General features: G+C 39.6%; 1 protein-coding gene across 2 annotated transcripts; it reads right to left on the reverse strand.

Annotated features, from left to right (window-relative positions):
* Positions 1 to 1069: 1069 nt before the first annotated feature.
* Positions 1070 to 15386, reverse strand: LOC132158260 (epsin-1-like). 2 transcript variants are annotated; one of them, XM_059567600.1, is made up of 13 exons: positions 14991 to 15386; positions 13065 to 13216; positions 12589 to 12689; positions 10308 to 10466; positions 10085 to 10213; positions 9515 to 9635; positions 9151 to 9293; positions 8023 to 8094; positions 7454 to 7537; positions 6809 to 7061; positions 6544 to 6708; positions 1816 to 2064; positions 1070 to 1732 (listed from the first exon to the last, which is right to left on the reverse strand). In XM_059567600.1, exons 3-13 carry the CDS (start codon positions 12655 to 12657, stop codon positions 1245 to 1247), a joined length of 1932 nt encoding a protein of 643 aa, XP_059423583.1. In that variant the 5' UTR covers positions 12658 to 12689; positions 13065 to 13216; positions 14991 to 15386; the 3' UTR covers positions 1070 to 1244. The 2 variants fall into 2 exon arrangements, with proteins under 2 accessions (XP_059423583.1, XP_059423584.1); XM_059567601.1 differs by lacking the exon at positions 8023 to 8094.
* Between the last annotated feature and the right edge of the window lie 833 nt (positions 15387 to 16219).

The raw sequence follows: 16219 nt of genomic DNA on the forward strand, positions 1-16219 counted from the left end.
ATTTCTTAGATTTTTTTCCTCCATTTTATTTTTTAAATGTGAACGTTCACAGTCAATACCACACGACTTTTGACCATCGCCAATATTAGAGAAATATCTGTAAAATGTTCATATATATATATATATATATATATATATAAAATAATTCATTGAAAGTAAATAAAGAATAACCGCATGGATCATGTCATTCAGTCCCCAATTTTATATGATTTCACATAATCATTCAGGTAACTTTCTTTTTCAGTTTCAGAAGCGTTAACACTTTGCCACTTTCTGTTTAAATGTTCAAGGAAAAAATGTGCTTAAGTGAAATGCAAAGACAGGCTGATTCTCATTTGAACAGGTGTCCAATTAATGCTTTGATTCTTACAACTGCAAAAATAAAAGTGTGAAAGAAGGACCTTTATAACAAGTTAAGAGTGCTGAAAGTGAGACTATCCTGATAAAACCCCATCAGAATAACAGCAGAGGACCAAGTGAAAACAATGGACACATTATACAAGCTCTCTCTCAGTCACACACACACGCACAACATCTCTTCATGTGTGCCACTTGACGTGGACTGAAATTTTGCAGGTGGTCAAAGAAGACCAAGCAAGCATCTGTTTCAATGGCAATTTACAGTGTGATTTTCCTTGGTTTAATCGATCCCAGGAGTCAAAGACATATGATTAAAATAAATTACAAAAGATTACACATTAAATTAAAAGTAATACATCTATCGAATGGTTTTTTTACTAGAGTTGTGAATAAAACAGACAGCTGAATTCTTCTCAGTCTGTACAGGGCGAGCCTGTCACAGTCATCCTTCATGCACTCTTTCATCAGAGGCTCAATGAAAGGGGGAGAAAGGGGTATATGATTGAGTTCATTAGTGGCTTGTTTTCCTCCTCCCTTATCTTCATGTTTCTGAACAATAACAATCATCCTAATAATATAACAATATTAACAGCCTGCATTCATTGAATGAACCCACCAATCATCCATTTCTGTTAAAGAAAAATCTGAACTAATAGGGAAATAAATAGACTTCAAATACTCTGTAAAATAAAATGAAAAAAAAAAAAAATTTGAAATGCTGTTTTGTGAAATAAAATAACATTTTAGTTTGTACTTTTTCATTAAATATAGAGATGTACACTTTTTTTTCTTTTTTTTTGTCAAACACGAACTGTTTGTGTTGGTAGGGCAGGTTTGGATTGGTTGGATTTAGTTGAAGGGGCACGTGGGATTAGTGAAATCTCTCAAAGAAGGAAAGGATTGGTGCTTGTGCCTGTTGTTCCACCTCCCATAGATCCTCCTGTTCCTAACACTCCACCCACCCCCGATGGCCCACCCAAAATCAGTGCAGGCTGTGTGGGGCCACCAGGGCCCATCAGCAAGGGATTTCCTGTAGGACCCATGGGGGATATTCCACCAAAAGGCATGGCCATTTGGCTGGACTGTACCATTCCCATGCCCATACCAGGGGCCACCATAGGGACCCCCATTCCTGGCATGCCCATCCCTGGCTGAACCATTCCCACTGCTGGTGGAGGCATGTGACACAGCATAGGATTCTGGGGAATGGGGCTTGTACGGAGCTGGCTCAGACCGAGTGAAGAAGGTTGAGGGGAGATGGATGCCATCGAGGTCGTGCCAAAAGGATTAGATGCAGAAGGTGGTGTTGGAGACACCCCTCTACTGGAAATGTTACTGCCTGGGGTAACTCCCATACCTGTTGAGGAGGGACCTAAAGTTAAAAGAGAAAACTAATGTTAGAGGGATAAACAAAACAAGATTTCTCTCGAAACGTGGGTTGTTTTAAATACACACCCTGTGTCTGTAGGAAGGGGTTGTGAGATGTGGAGGAGATGCTTGGCGGTGGTGGTTGTTTAGGTTTGGGTTTTGATGATACTAGTGAGTCCAAATCCACGAGTGCAGCATTGGGACCCAAAAATGACTCTGGCGTTTTTCGAACAGGCAAGGAGGAACTGAGCGATGAAAGGTCAAAGGGAACTGGAGAGCCTGTGCTGCCTCCACCATCACCTCCTGTCACTGAGGAGCCTCTTCTCTCTGGATCTGCTGTGTGTGTGTGGAAAAGAATAAGACGGAAATGGTTGAACGATACGATCTGTGAATGTCTAACAAAGAAACAGCATTGCTGTCCAAGTGATCCTTTAACATTACTTACCAATAATACCAATACCATATTATTAGACAAGCACTTACCGGTATTTATTTTGGGATGCACCATACAGGTTAACAACTAATATATCTGCAATCTACTCTCCATTGGAAATGAATGGCTTCTGATCTTTTTGTTTCTCATAGATGGTGAAAATGTACAGTTTAAGGATGCCAAGGAAACTCTCGATTGGTTTCAAAGAAAGAAAGTAAAGCTGCTAGAATGACCCAGCCAATCACCTGACTTGAATCCAATAGAAAGTCTATGGAAAGAACTACAGATCAGAGTTCATAGAAGAGGCCCACAGAACCTTCAAGATTTGAAGACCATGTGGAAGAATGGGCCAAAATCACACCTGAGCAAAGCATGCGACTAGATTCTCCATACAGGAGGTATCTTGAAGCTGTCATCAAGGCTTTTGTACTAAGCATCAAATAAATTTCAGTAAGCGTGTTCAATACTTTTTCCCTGGGTCATTCCATTTTATTACACATAACTTAATTTCTGAACTTATTTGTTTTGATTACCTGGGTTGTTACCAACATATGGTGAACATTTTATGTCAACAGCACCTTCAGAAATATATTTACGAAGAAAAATGTTGACGTGTTCAATACTTATTTTACCCGCTGGATCAATGACGTGACGCTATAATTTTCTGTCTGATTTTTCAGTTAATTGGTTTAAATGCATAAAGATGCTATATACAAATACCACCTCTCCCAAATATGTACCAACTTTAACGTTTTCAAAAAACATTAGTTATTTGTATTTTTCTTATTTAATGTGTCAAAACAAGTTGTGCGACTATCTGGCCATTAACTGTTGTTTTGGAAACATCTTTGAAATGACCCTAAATTTATTCAGATTCATTTTCTGCACTATTTTGCATGATTTCCAAAGTGTTTTGTAATCCTGTATAAAATTGCAAAGCATTTGTATTTATATTTCTTTCATAATATTCAAACAAACTTTATCCGATAATCTTCATTTTATGAAATATCATGTCCATATCACTACCATGTTGGTATGTTTATGTTGAAATCCATTCAAAGAGAGGAAGTTGCATCATAACAATTTGCCAAGCACCCATAGAAGCATCAAGCAGGTTTGTAACTCTCTTTCAAATCTGGAACCATTTTAATGGCTGGTATGTAGTTACCACATCTGGATATCGTGGTATGACCTCAAACAAAAAAAAAAAATTAGGGCTGCTGCGATCACGGTCAGCCGATCGTTATGCGCATCTCGTCAGTAAAGCCGGTTCTCTAATCAGCGGTAAATTCCATCAGGTGCGTGATTTCACATAGAGCAGCTGTTACTACACAGAGCCATTGTTAACTGAGAAGCTGCGCAAATCCACGTTCATTTTCAGCGTTTATTTGCGCATCTTCTCAGTTAACAACGGCTCTGTGTAGTAACAGCTGCTCTATGTGAAATCACGCACCTGAGGGAATTTAACGCTGATTAGAGAACCGGCTTTACTGACGAGATGCGCATTAACGATCGGCCGATCGTGATCGGAGCAGCCCTAAAAAAATAGAATATTAAGTTATTTCTACAAGCGTTTATTTTATGAATTTTTAAGTGACCTTTCATGGGAAGCTAGCTTGTTTTGTTTAGATGGCAAATTCTGTGCTTGTAATTTTTGACTGAATTTGAAAATATCATGTGGTGCGACCACTGCAGAGTGTTTTCCATTATAGATATATGTCCCAGATTCACAGTTTTTGTGCTTTTATATTCAATTAATGGTTTATATTATAATGCAATTTGGGTCACTTCGGGTGGTTTGTGTTTAATATGAATTATAATATAGAGCATCTAATTTTCATTTAGCAATCATGAATTTATTATAAATGTATTATATATTTAATTTAATACATTATACTATGTATTTTAATTTATTTTACCAGATACCAATGCCAAGCAAAGTAGAATAAACACTCTCCATAGGCAGCATGTTAATTTAAAATGCACTAAAGAGAAAAAAAAACTTTAAAGCTTTAAAAGGGCTTTAAAGGGTTAGTTCACCCAATAATCAAAATTATGTCATTAATAACTGACCCTCATGTCGTTCCAAACCTGTAAGACCTCAGTTTATCTTCAGAACACAGTTTAAGATATTTTAGATTTAGTCCGAGAGCTCTCAGTCCCTCCATTGAAGCTGTGTGTACGGTCTACTGTCCATGTCCAGAAAGGTAAGAAAAACATCATCAAAGTAGTCCATGTGACATCAGAGGGTCAGTTAGAATTTTTTGAAGCATCGAAAATACATTTTGGTCCAAAAATAGCAAAAACTATGACTTTATTCATCATTGTCTTCTCTTCCATGTTTGTTGTGAGAGAGTTCAAAACAAAGCAGTTTGTGATATCCGGTTTGCGAACGAATCATTCGATGTAACCGGATCTTTTTGAACCAGTTCACCAAATCGAACTGAATCGTTTTAAACGGTTCGTGTCTCCAATACGCATTAATCCACAAATGACTTAAGATGTTAATTTTTTTAATGTGGCTGACACTCCCTCGGAGTTAAAACAAACGAATATCCCAGAGTACTCAAGTACTCATGTATTCAAAAGTACACTGACTAAACTGCTGTGAAGAGAGAACTGAAGATGAATACCGAGCCGAGCCAGATAACTAACAAAAGATTGACTCGTTCACGAGTCAAGAACCATTTCTGCCAGACGCGTCCGATTCGAGAACCGAGGAGCTGATGATACTGCACATGTGTGATTCAGCGTGAAGCAGACTGACACACAGAGCGTCTGAACCGAACTGATTCTTTTGAGGATTGATTCTGAACTGATTCTGTGCTAATTTTATGAGCCCAGGTAAACCGAAGGCTTGAATCAAGGCAATCATCGGCAATGACGCCATTACGTCGAGCGCAAAAGAACCGGTGAACCGTTTTCTTCAACTGGTTTATTGAAATCGAACTGTCCGAAAGAACTACTGGTGATCCGAAAATCGATGCAACAGGTTCTTGACTCGTGAACGAGTCATTTTCTGGCTCAGCTCGGTGTTCATCTTCAGTTCTCTCTTCACAGCAGTTCAGTCAGTGTACTGTTTGAGTACATTAATTACTCCGGGATATTGGTTTGTTTATACGTTAATGCGTGTTGGAGACGCGAACCGTTTAAAACGATTCAGTTCGATTTGGTAAACTGGTTCAAGAAGATCCGGTTACATCGAATGATTCGTTCGTGAACCGGATATGATAAACTGCTTTGTTTTGAACTCTCTCACAACAGACACGGAAGAGAAGACAATGCTGAATAGTTTTTAAGTCGTAGTTTTTGTTATTTTTGGACCAAAATGTATTTTTGATGCTTCAAAAAATTCTAACTGACCCTCTGATGTCACATGGACTACTTTGATGTTTTTCTTACCTTTCTGGACATGGACAGTAGACCATACACACAGTTTCAATGGAGGGACTGAGAGCTCTCGGACTAAATCTAAAATATCTTAAACTGTGTTCCGAAGATAAACGGAGGTCTTACAGGTTTGGAACGACATGAGGGCGAGTTATTAATGACATAATTTTGATTATTGGGTGAACTAACCCTTTAATATAATTTAAACGGATGAGTTATAAAAAAAATTCAACCCCCCTCACAGTTGTCATGAAGGGCAAAATTAGCTATATAGACCAAAATCGTTTTTTTGCACCGGGCTGAAAACATGTTTTTTTTCTGCTATAAAGTTGGGCATTTTAACATGGGGAGCCTATGGGACTGACTCCCTTTTGCAGCCAGCCTCAAGTGGTCAGTTGATGAATTACAGTTTTAGTCACTTCCTTGTTGGTTTCAAGAGGTTGGCGCTCGGTATAAATTTAAATTCTGGGAAAATTACAGTGTATTCTGATCTTAGATGCATTTAAACCTGTTGTAGGGGGCTCCAACATTATATTAGGACACTTTAAAAAAAAACATAGGACCAAGTCTTTAAAACGGACTAATTTATAAATGGCAGTGAATGGGGATTGACATTCTGAAGCCCAAAAGTGCATCCATTTGTCATAAAAAGTGCTCCACACAGCTCTGAGGGATGAATAAAGGCCTTCTGAAGCAAAGCGTTTGTGTATGAAAAATATCCATATTTAAAACTTTATAAATCGTAATCTCCAGCTTCTGCTAACTGTTGTACGTGCACTCATGAGAGTGTTGTTCCAGCAGAAAATGTAGCATAGCATAGCATAAACTCCAGTGAGAATAAGCTACACGCTTATGACAGTTAGCAAAAACTACAGATTATGGTTTTTAAAGTCCTAAATATGGATATTATTCTTACACAAACACATCGCTTCACTTCAGAATTGGACACCCCTATGATAAGTGCATCTATGCATTAACATGTGCAAGTATACCTGTGCCATTTGTTTGTTTAAATGAGCCACTCCAGGGATCAGAGGTCAGACCGTCAGTAGCAGGGGCGGCTCCTTCCGCTGCCCAGGGATCGGCTGACCCTGAGAGCGGGGTAGGGGCCAGAGCCACTGAGGCAGCCCAAGGGTCTGCACTTGGAGGGGTCACAGCTGGAGGGGATACAAAGAGAGGTCAAGGATCAGAGGACACCATGAATAAAGAGGAAAAGCCGGAGTAAAGACACAGAAGACACATCCTCGATACTCTTACCTGTTGATGCCCAGGGGTCAGAGTTTCCTCTAGAGGACGAGTCACCCCATGGATCTGGGGCTACTGTTGCTGGTGCTCCTCCCCAGGGGTCAGCACTTGGAGGAGAAGCGGGGGAAGCGGCTCCCCACGGGTCTGTAGGGCCCCATGGCCCAGCTGTAGATGCAGAAGCCAAAGCGGGAGGAGGAGAGGGTGCTGCGGAGCCCGTTGCAGGGGCCCCCCATGGATCTACAGCACTCAACTCCATCAGAGACGACTGAGAGAGAGACATGTCAGTAAGAACGTCCTAGTTTCGAAAGGAACACGCGAGAAAGCAAAAGAGTGAGAGGGAAGCTTGTTTGTACAGAGAGGACAGACACTTACACTTGCAAGTGGTTCAATAATAGCTAGTTTGGCGAAATAGCTAGAAGGAAGAAACACTTGAGGAAGTGAAACAAGCTCACACGCATCGCTGTGCTAAAGCGCGTACGCAGGGTGAGAGACACAGACAGAGCAGGTAACTCTTGGAGAGTGAGAGGCAGGTACACAAACACACAACCCTCGGTAACACAACACACTACCATGTTTACACTTCACGCTCTCATCCTAGAAGAACAACAACTCGTCAAGCATGAACTCTTGCTGACACAATCGTACACAATCACACACCTCCTCGGGCTTGGCTTTCTCCCTCTTACTCTCCTCGATGGCCATCTGCAGCCTCAGGTCGTCTCCCCTGCGCAGACGCTCCTCCTGCCAATCACACACCACCGTCACATCATCACAGTGAACCAAGTTCTGTGGGCTGATGGGAAATGGAGTCTACTGAACTGTAGCAACCTGACTCCAATGTCTCACCAGCTTCAGAGTTGTGCTTCATGGCTTCAGTTAGGCACAAATCAACAAGACTTGAAAGAAGTGGGCGGTTCATCTACTCTGAATGAACAATTACTGAGAATTATAGGTACTTTCGGAATTACTCATTGTTTTCATCATGCAAAAGTGAAAAATTTGATCAGAAGTCTTCAAACAACAGAAATTATGAACAGGTAAACTCAACAACAGGATTTTTTTAACCTTTTTAAAAGCACTTACTAGGTACTTCTTAGACATTTCAATTGTTCCATGATCATTCTTAAGCATATATTATTTTCAGGCTGATCTGTGATTAGCAAGGGAAGAGGATAGCAAAGGAAGAGTACATCCACTGTAACCTGGATGAATTTTTGCTCCCTGACCTTTTGGTGAGTCTCCTGGCTGACTGTGAGTGCGTAGCGGAGATCTGCATCTTCCAGAGGGTCATTGCTAGTCTGAAGGAGGGGGGCAGGGTGAGGACAGATGTGAGTGAAGGAGTGAGGGGGGAAATGTGCAGAAACTGTGCAGAGGACGGGCCAAATGTTTAATGTGTGTTATTCTACATTTTTAGAGAAACAGACCACATTTCTATTCTATGATGGCAGTTAGGGAAGAAAGCAGATTCAGGGAGCTTTAAAGATTGATATTATAAGCAGAGCTCAACAGTAAGAATGGCCAGGGGCCAGTGTGAGAGCGTTGAGCCAGTTGACAGAACTGTCCCTTGACTTACTGGGACACATCTCTTACATTTTTGTACATGCCTTTTTATACATTGCTAACTTAAACATTTTTTTACTCTGAATACTTACGGTTTTATTATTTTTATTATTATTATAGAATTATTACTAATATAATTTATTGTAAAAATAAATAAATAATAATACTAAATATATATATTTAGCCAAAAAAAACAAAACACACTTTACTGTTGAGCTCTGATCGGGATGCCACAGTTAAAATACAACTTGTAATTCACTAGCACGTTCTAAAATCAGTAAATATATTTCACAAGTCACAGTCCATTAGAGCAATCTATCACAGGACTCTGGAATCTGGAATACTTTATTTGGAACAGATTACATTTTGCTGTCAAATAGGTTTATATAATTGGCCACTAAAGTATAAAACTGAACAATGTCTCAGGCAAACAATTTCCTGTGCTATCTTGCAGCATGGTCTCATCTTTCTTTACATAAAAAAACTACATTTAAATGTCAATTTGTTTATTTATTTCCATATAATAAGCAGGATAATGTACAGTTAGAATTTCATTTTCACAAAATTAAGATCAGATCACCACCTCAGGGTTTATTCTGCATATGACCAGCTGACTCCACATTATCCCTAATGTATAATTCTGCTAAAATCCAATTTCACATTAAGTATGCCAACAAAGCTCTTTCTATTTCTGGTAGAACAACTGTTCATCTTCCTCTGTCTCTGAACCATCTCAGTAGTACACTTTACCTGCAGCCTGAAAACCTGATCGCTGATTGGCTGAGAGACTTTACCTGCTCCGCCTCTTCCTTGCTCATGGCTAGTGCCAGCTGGAGCTGCAGGTCCTCCTCTCCAGTGCTCTGGGGCCACGCCTGCTCAGGGTCTGCTCCCGAGTGCAGTCCTCCCCCTAAAGCAGGAGCAGAAGGGGCCGAAGATGCTAAGGGAGGAGTCAAATGACAGCCATTATGATGCATCAATAGATGGTGGAGTATCGGTCCCTAAAATTGCTTCCAGAGCAAAATGCTTGCCAACATCCATACTTGGCCAAAGCTGTGAAGTGCACTCAGAGTGTTTTTAAAAGGGTGCTGACATTCATTTGAGTGTCCGCCCTGACCCCTTCATGAGCCCCCCCTACTGCAAAGCACTTCTAGTTCTTACCACTGCTAGTCTGTGCCATCTTCTCTTTGGTCTTGAGAGCATGGATCCTCTCCTCTCGTAGCCTCTCCTCGTCTTTTAGCAAAGTCACCAGCTGCTTGGCCTTTTCCCTTACATTCACACCCTGAAACATGCGCACAATATGTAATATTACAAATGAACTAACTGTGTTTTGCACAAAGCATGTGTGCAATTCTAGTATGTTTAATAGTCCAGCATCGGAATGAATCATTTAACAACCTGAACTACAGGTTTTCGAGTTTGAGGTAGTGCACGTGACAAACGTGTTATTAGGGTGACTAAAATAAAATAAAACCTATTAGGCTGAAGTTTTTGTGGTTTAAATGTGAGTGGGAGAAAGACCTTGGTTGAAAGTCATGGCGTTTGAATTGACTGCGAGACCTTGAGCGAGAGATTGCTGTAGTGTGTGAAACACATTTGAGAACCATTACTAACATCATGAAGGACACTTCAAAACTTACACTGAGAGCCTCCTTTTATTTCCTTATTGAAAGAGAGATAACATGTTATAATTGCATGTGTGTATAAATATAACTTCTTGCTTTTGTATACCTGGTCCTTGCCATCTCTGTCAATGTACTGGAAATCTTTGAGAGTCTGAACGGCATAGATGTTTTCCCTGCATTGCTGTGCCACTCTCTCTGAACCCGTCTTTATCAGATACTCCATCAGAGTCATAGCCTGAGAAAGAGCGGGAGTAAAAATACGATCAGATTGTGTTTATAGCTTCATATACCACATCTGCCACTAGTGAGGGTAAAACTGCCAAACTTACTTTATATACATGTCTCCAGTTCTTCCCATGGTCATTGAGTCTCTTCCAGACCATGCTCATAATCTCTGAGAAGGCCACTACATTGTATGTCAGGTCAGCAATCTCTGACATCAGAGAGCTAGAGGGACCCCATGGGTCATTAGAGGTTGCTTCCCTAACCTTGAGAAAAAAAATTCAATAAACTTCACTTAAAGGGTCTCTTCATTCTTACAGAATACTGTGTGTAAAAAGTGCGTTAAACTATACTCTATGCAACTTTAAACATAAGTGTGCTACATGGCCGCATAACATTGCATGTTTATTCAGCTAGTGTTGTCAAGTAAAAAAAAGAAGAATTTAAAATAGTGAATGAATTAATGAAAAATAGATATGGACTAGAGTGGTCCAGAAGTATGATGCTCCAAACCACGGCTCTGAACCGGTTCAGGGAACGAAAACGAAAACTGGAAACGGACGAAATTTTGACAGGAACAGAACCAGAAACAAAATCAAATTTTATAGTTCCGAACAGAAACGAAAATTTGAAATGGCCATTAACCGGTTAATAACGTTATTTTATCGTTCCATTTAATATTTGAAATTTGCTGTCACCCAATCACGAATTCCAGCAGTACCTATGCAAATGTGACGCTGAAGCCAGCAAGAGAAATGTCTGCTCAGCTGTGAACTCATCATGGGCAATTCTCAATGGCAATGCACCACCTTCAGGGCAGCATTAAGACCAAATTGGGCCTGAGATGCTGCAGCGCAAAAAGGGCCTATTTTTTTCTCGGCGTTGGTGCATGTGCATTCGACACTCAAGCACCAGCATGCTTAGCCTTTCCTGCCCAACTTAGGACCGCAGCTCTCCTTTGATTATTCCAACTTTTCGCCGGAGGCACTGGACTCCTTCATGCACAGATAGATGCGCAACCCAATTTCGACATTTGGAAATGTCTGAGAAAGATTCAACCATGACAAAAGCTCGTACAAGTGCGGTTCACAGTCACTGATTTCTGAGTGCGCATGAATTCAGCAAACTGTATCAGCTAATTTTGACCGATTAAAAATCTGTTTTTTATATATATATACTTTTTTAGAGAAAAAAAGATGATTATGCAGACACAAATGTTTAAAAACATTAGGCTATAATTGGTATTTTTTATAATCATTTCTCATTAAAATACATGGCGAATACGGAAACATTTGATTTTGTGAGAGACCCAACATTTTTCGTTTTAGCCTAAATTAATTAGATTTGGTTTGTCGTTAATATTGCTATAGCTTCTTATATTTGTAATTCTTGTTCTTTTTTCTTAGGATGACATTTGGAGTCCGACTTTCGGACGCATATACAGCGTTACTTATTATACAGAAGGCTAACTATTCTATATTCTTTGCACTGTGATGTTACTGTGAATGTTAATTTCGGTTATTTTTCCTAACCGACGCTCCTTAACTGATTATTAACCGTTCACTGACAAGATTATTTTAAATAATAATAATTTATGGTACAAACACTACATATTAAATAACATTTTAGCATCCAGATACATCGGGAACATGGAAACATTTGGATTCGTGCCGAATGAGAGAGGTAGGCATCATCTTCAGCTTAAATTATTTTTTTTTTCGGATTGAAGTTTTTATAGCATAAACTTTAGAGGATTTGTTTTAGAGAGAAACTAATAACCGTTTTTATAATGTTTGTAAACATTTTTGCTTTAGACTTCAGGCATTTTAGCCTTCATTTTTTCGGAAAGTAATAAGGCTAATAAAATGCGATGTGAGCCGCGACTTTCTTCCACCCGAACCGGTTTCGGAACGGTAATAATATCAGAGGAACGCAGAACAGAAACGTTAAAATATCGATTCTGCTCGGAGTGAACAGACTGAATTTTTTTTTTCATTTTCAAGCCCTGCACCAACCATAACTTTATTTCACTAAACCAACCTTGTGACGCACTTTTACTATTTAGGCAGGAATTCTATGCAAAAAATAATGTGTGATGAGATTTCTTAACGAGTTTTGTTTAAGATTATGTGTTCAGCATTTCTGGCTACAAGTTTTTCAGCCTTAACTGAAATTACTGATGAAAACAAATTAATGAATTCCTGAATCTTTTGTATGACTGCTAACAGCTTCATTCAATTGGGAAAAAAATTAAGAGCAGAAGTACAAAAAATGTATTGAGGAACTAAAAGACTTGAATAAGAAGACCGTTTCAAGGCTAAGATGAAGAAGAATGTGAAAAGAAGAACAGAGAAAATGAAAGCTGGGTTACAACGGTAAAAGTCTAACCTTTATCTCTGCCTCTGAGTAATTGTGAACAATGTTCTTCATTTGTCGCCGCAGCGATGATGTCGACATGGCAACAGGCTGGCTATCAGGTTCTGCAAAATCTGGGACATTGTAAAGCAAAGTCAATAAAACACTAATATGGACAGGTACAAAGGCAAACAAAGCCTACACATTTTTCAAAAGGGAGTGTATCAGCTCTGAGAAGGAAATATCTAAGAATGACCAGGAGGTACCAGCAGGACGTTTATCAGAAAACAAAAAGGAAATGCTTTGGCTGCTATTCAAATGCCATTCATCTCTCTATGATTAAAAAAAAAGACCCAATCTAGCATAATATCCCCAGTACCGTGCACCCTCTGTAACCATGAGAGCGCAGCACCAGGAATTCCCCAACCTACAAGTCCTGTGAACACAAGAGCATCTGATGACGTGTGAGTCTGGCTCCAGGAAGTATGTGTGTGAGAAGTGTACTATACCTGGGAGTGTCGCTCTCTCTCTCTCCCCCTCTCGATCTCTCTCTGTGTGTGCACTCAGGTCAGGGTCTCTCAGTGTTCAGCCTGTCCACTGCTCCAAACCTCCGCACGGCGGCCACATGAGGGCCCAGAAGCAAAGATGTGGGGTGAAATAACTATGAGAAGAACAGAGATTTAGACGGGAGGTACAGCATACAGGGATGGAAGCTGTGCAGCACTGTGGAGGCTTAAAAACACAAAAGACATACAATTCTGCTTTGACAATAGAGAAAATGCAGTAATAGCAGACCATGCCTGAAGGCACTGTACATTGCTCATCTGTAACATCAGCTAGGTGTAGGCCTAGAGAAACTACAACAAAGCTGAAGCTCAACACCTGCTGTGATCTACAAAACATAACATCTATCACCTCACTATCACTATAAAGCCTAATTTATCATATGTGGTACATAGATATATAAAGTTGCTAAATTATCAGTATGTTTAAAAGCTGTCGAAACGACTACATGCCTTCTGCCCACTGAATGATAATTCATATTTTAGTAAGAAAAAAAGCCTTTCATTATAGTAGTAAAAATTTACACCTTCACATCATGGTACTTTCTTTTTACCGTGAATTCTTTTTAAGAAAAAAAATATAGGTTGCTATTAATATTTCAAGATGAACATTTACTGGATGGAAGCCATTTAGGCTCATTTGATTATCCGTACATCATTATGTATCACATATAAAACAACAGCATTTTAAGGATCCTTTTTCTCTCAATAGTCATAGCAAGCTTCTGCATTGAATTCTATGTAATTAAAACTGCAGAGCTCTGATCATAAAACTTAGCATGTAAATATCATCTTACTAAAACATAATATTAGAGAATATAGATTGATAAAATATGCAATATATGTAAGTAGTCTGTTACAGTGTTATAAAAATCTCATCGATATATGTTACAAGCTATCAGAATTTAATCTTACATGTTGTCCATATACACAACATCTGGACCAAATTGCATATTTTTGTTCAGTTTGGGCCTTTAAATAAAATAAGCATGTTTTGTCCCTACTTGACTGTCAGCTCCATATTCTCACTATATCACACATGAGCCATAAACCCCTGGTGTATCAAAGAACATAAAATACATATTCCATCTAAAATATACAGCTCCATTTAAAAAACTATTATTCTGACTATTATTTCACTACTATTTATTATGTCACGTTTACATGGTTAACATTAAATCAAACACAGGTATAACACAGGAATAAGGGAGCTGCTAACATGACCTGATCATCATATTAATAATCTAACACACTACACTGACTACATTAAAGGCAAATATAATAAAAATTTTCTTCTAAGCTTCGGTAAATCCAGGAATAACAGGCAATAAGCTAGCAGTTGATAGGGTGTATCAGTATGCAGAACTGTTGTATAAAGCTCTGACCTGATAACAGTCCCACAGCCGCCTTCAGGATTCAGGAGCAAAGTACAAAATCTGAATGAAATGTTGTAAATGAGACCAGACCTTTAACTTCTACCTCCATTCAAAACAGTAAAATCAGGGGTCAACAGGTGGTTTTCAAAGAAAAGTCGATGAGATGATAAACAACATTCAATGAACTTCTCTATGACAACTTCTGCTTGGAAATGGGCATGAAATCTGACAGTTGGCGAATCGGATCAGCATCAGATCTCTTAAAGCGGCGTGTTGTTTATCTTTGTCCGAGCAGAAGACAGTGAGGGCTATCAGACAACAGCACACCCCTCTCTCTACACCTCCACCCAACTAACGAATGAAACAGCATTCATTCCCAGCCGTTAGAGAACTCTTCTGAAGTAACTTCAGCACGGAACAAGCCCTCTGCGCTCCAAACTGATAGAAAGAGATCCCTGCCAAGTGCACTAGAGATCAGCTAGCTGAGGCTACTTACCGCTGAGTTTCTGTTCTTCCTCTCAAACACGACCAGATATCAGCCGAGCAAAAGAAAGCGTTTATTATCAGTGAAGACGGGAGTAAATGGACGCCCTGTTGCCTCTGTCACGGCGCTATAAATTAAAAAAAAGCTCATTTAGAGACTCGAGCGCCGCGATATGCTAACTCAACTCATAAAGAGGCGCGCCTGAGTGCGTGACAGAGTGACGCCCACCGCGGGTTTCCTTCACAGCTATCGCCCTTCGAGTCGTGCTCGTCATTTAAACAAATAACGTGTCATACAGCCGCCTATACTAATACAATAGCGCTACTGTCGTAAATAACGTCTGAACTGACCCTGCCGTTGCTCGGATAGTACGAGGAGATGGCGGCACTTCCGCTTCCGTTTCCCCGCAGCCGGCGGACCGCGCCCCCTTGCGCGCTCAGAGATTTGAATATTCATGAGCCGTAGGAACTACTATCTTAACAATGATTTTTATGTGATTTTGAATATACATACAATGAAAGCATCGAAGTGTATGCATCTAGATTGTGACATGAAAATCTGGTTTATTAATATTATATATGCGCAAACAAATAAAGTAATGTTATCGTTTTGGTGACGTCGCCCTTAAGAGTTTTGTCAGTTATTTTGACAGCAAGGGCTTCTATGTGCTATTAACATTTGTGGCACTCGGGTGTCCTGTTAAACTATACGAGCCTTTGAGTTATGAAGAGATGACAAGCATCCAGTGATATTTTCCTTCCTAACTTTACAGTGATGCTACAGCGCGCAGTGCCCACATAGCGGCGATGTCCTCATCGAATCAAATTAAATCACTAGAATCAGAAACCTCACGCCCCGAGTCCGTTTCGTCTGATTCCTTTTTGTCCGAGTCCGTTTTGTCTGATGCCTAACGTTAACTGTATGAGACCTGACACCTGACGTCGTTTTTCCTGAGACTTGAAGCTTTTCAGTCCGAGGCGCGATGCCGTTTTGTCCGATGATTAAAGCCTTTTTAGTCTGAGGCATGAACGCCTTTTCATTTAATGACCGAGGTCTTAGGATGGACCCCGTACACGTGTCAATTCTTTTCAATGATCAAATTATTTTTTGTGTTAATGTTTTTAAGTATTCTGTTGGTTAATAACAAAAAAGTGTAGTTTTTATATGTTATTATTATTATTATTTGAATTTTAATTATGTAAGATCATTTAGTCTAAATCATGCTGCAGACCCCTTTGATG

Source organism: Carassius carassius, chromosome 15 (assembly GCF_963082965.1).
Source record: "Carassius carassius chromosome 15, fCarCar2.1, whole genome shotgun sequence".
Classification (NCBI taxonomy): domain Eukaryota; kingdom Metazoa; phylum Chordata; class Actinopteri; order Cypriniformes; family Cyprinidae; genus Carassius; species Carassius carassius.

Coding starts and splice junctions, on each gene's coding strand:
- LOC132158260 (XM_059567600.1), bottom strand. CDS start 12,657: ATGTCGACATCATCGCTGCGGCGACAAATGAAGAACATTGTTCACAAT. Junction 10,214..10,307: donor ACTGGAGACATGTATATAAA/GTAAGTTTGGCA, acceptor GCTCTTTCTCAG/GCTATGACTCTGATGGAGTA. Junction 2,065..6,543: donor TAAACAAACAAATGGCACAG/GTATACTTGCAC, acceptor ACACACACACAG/CAGATCCAGAGAGAAGAGGC.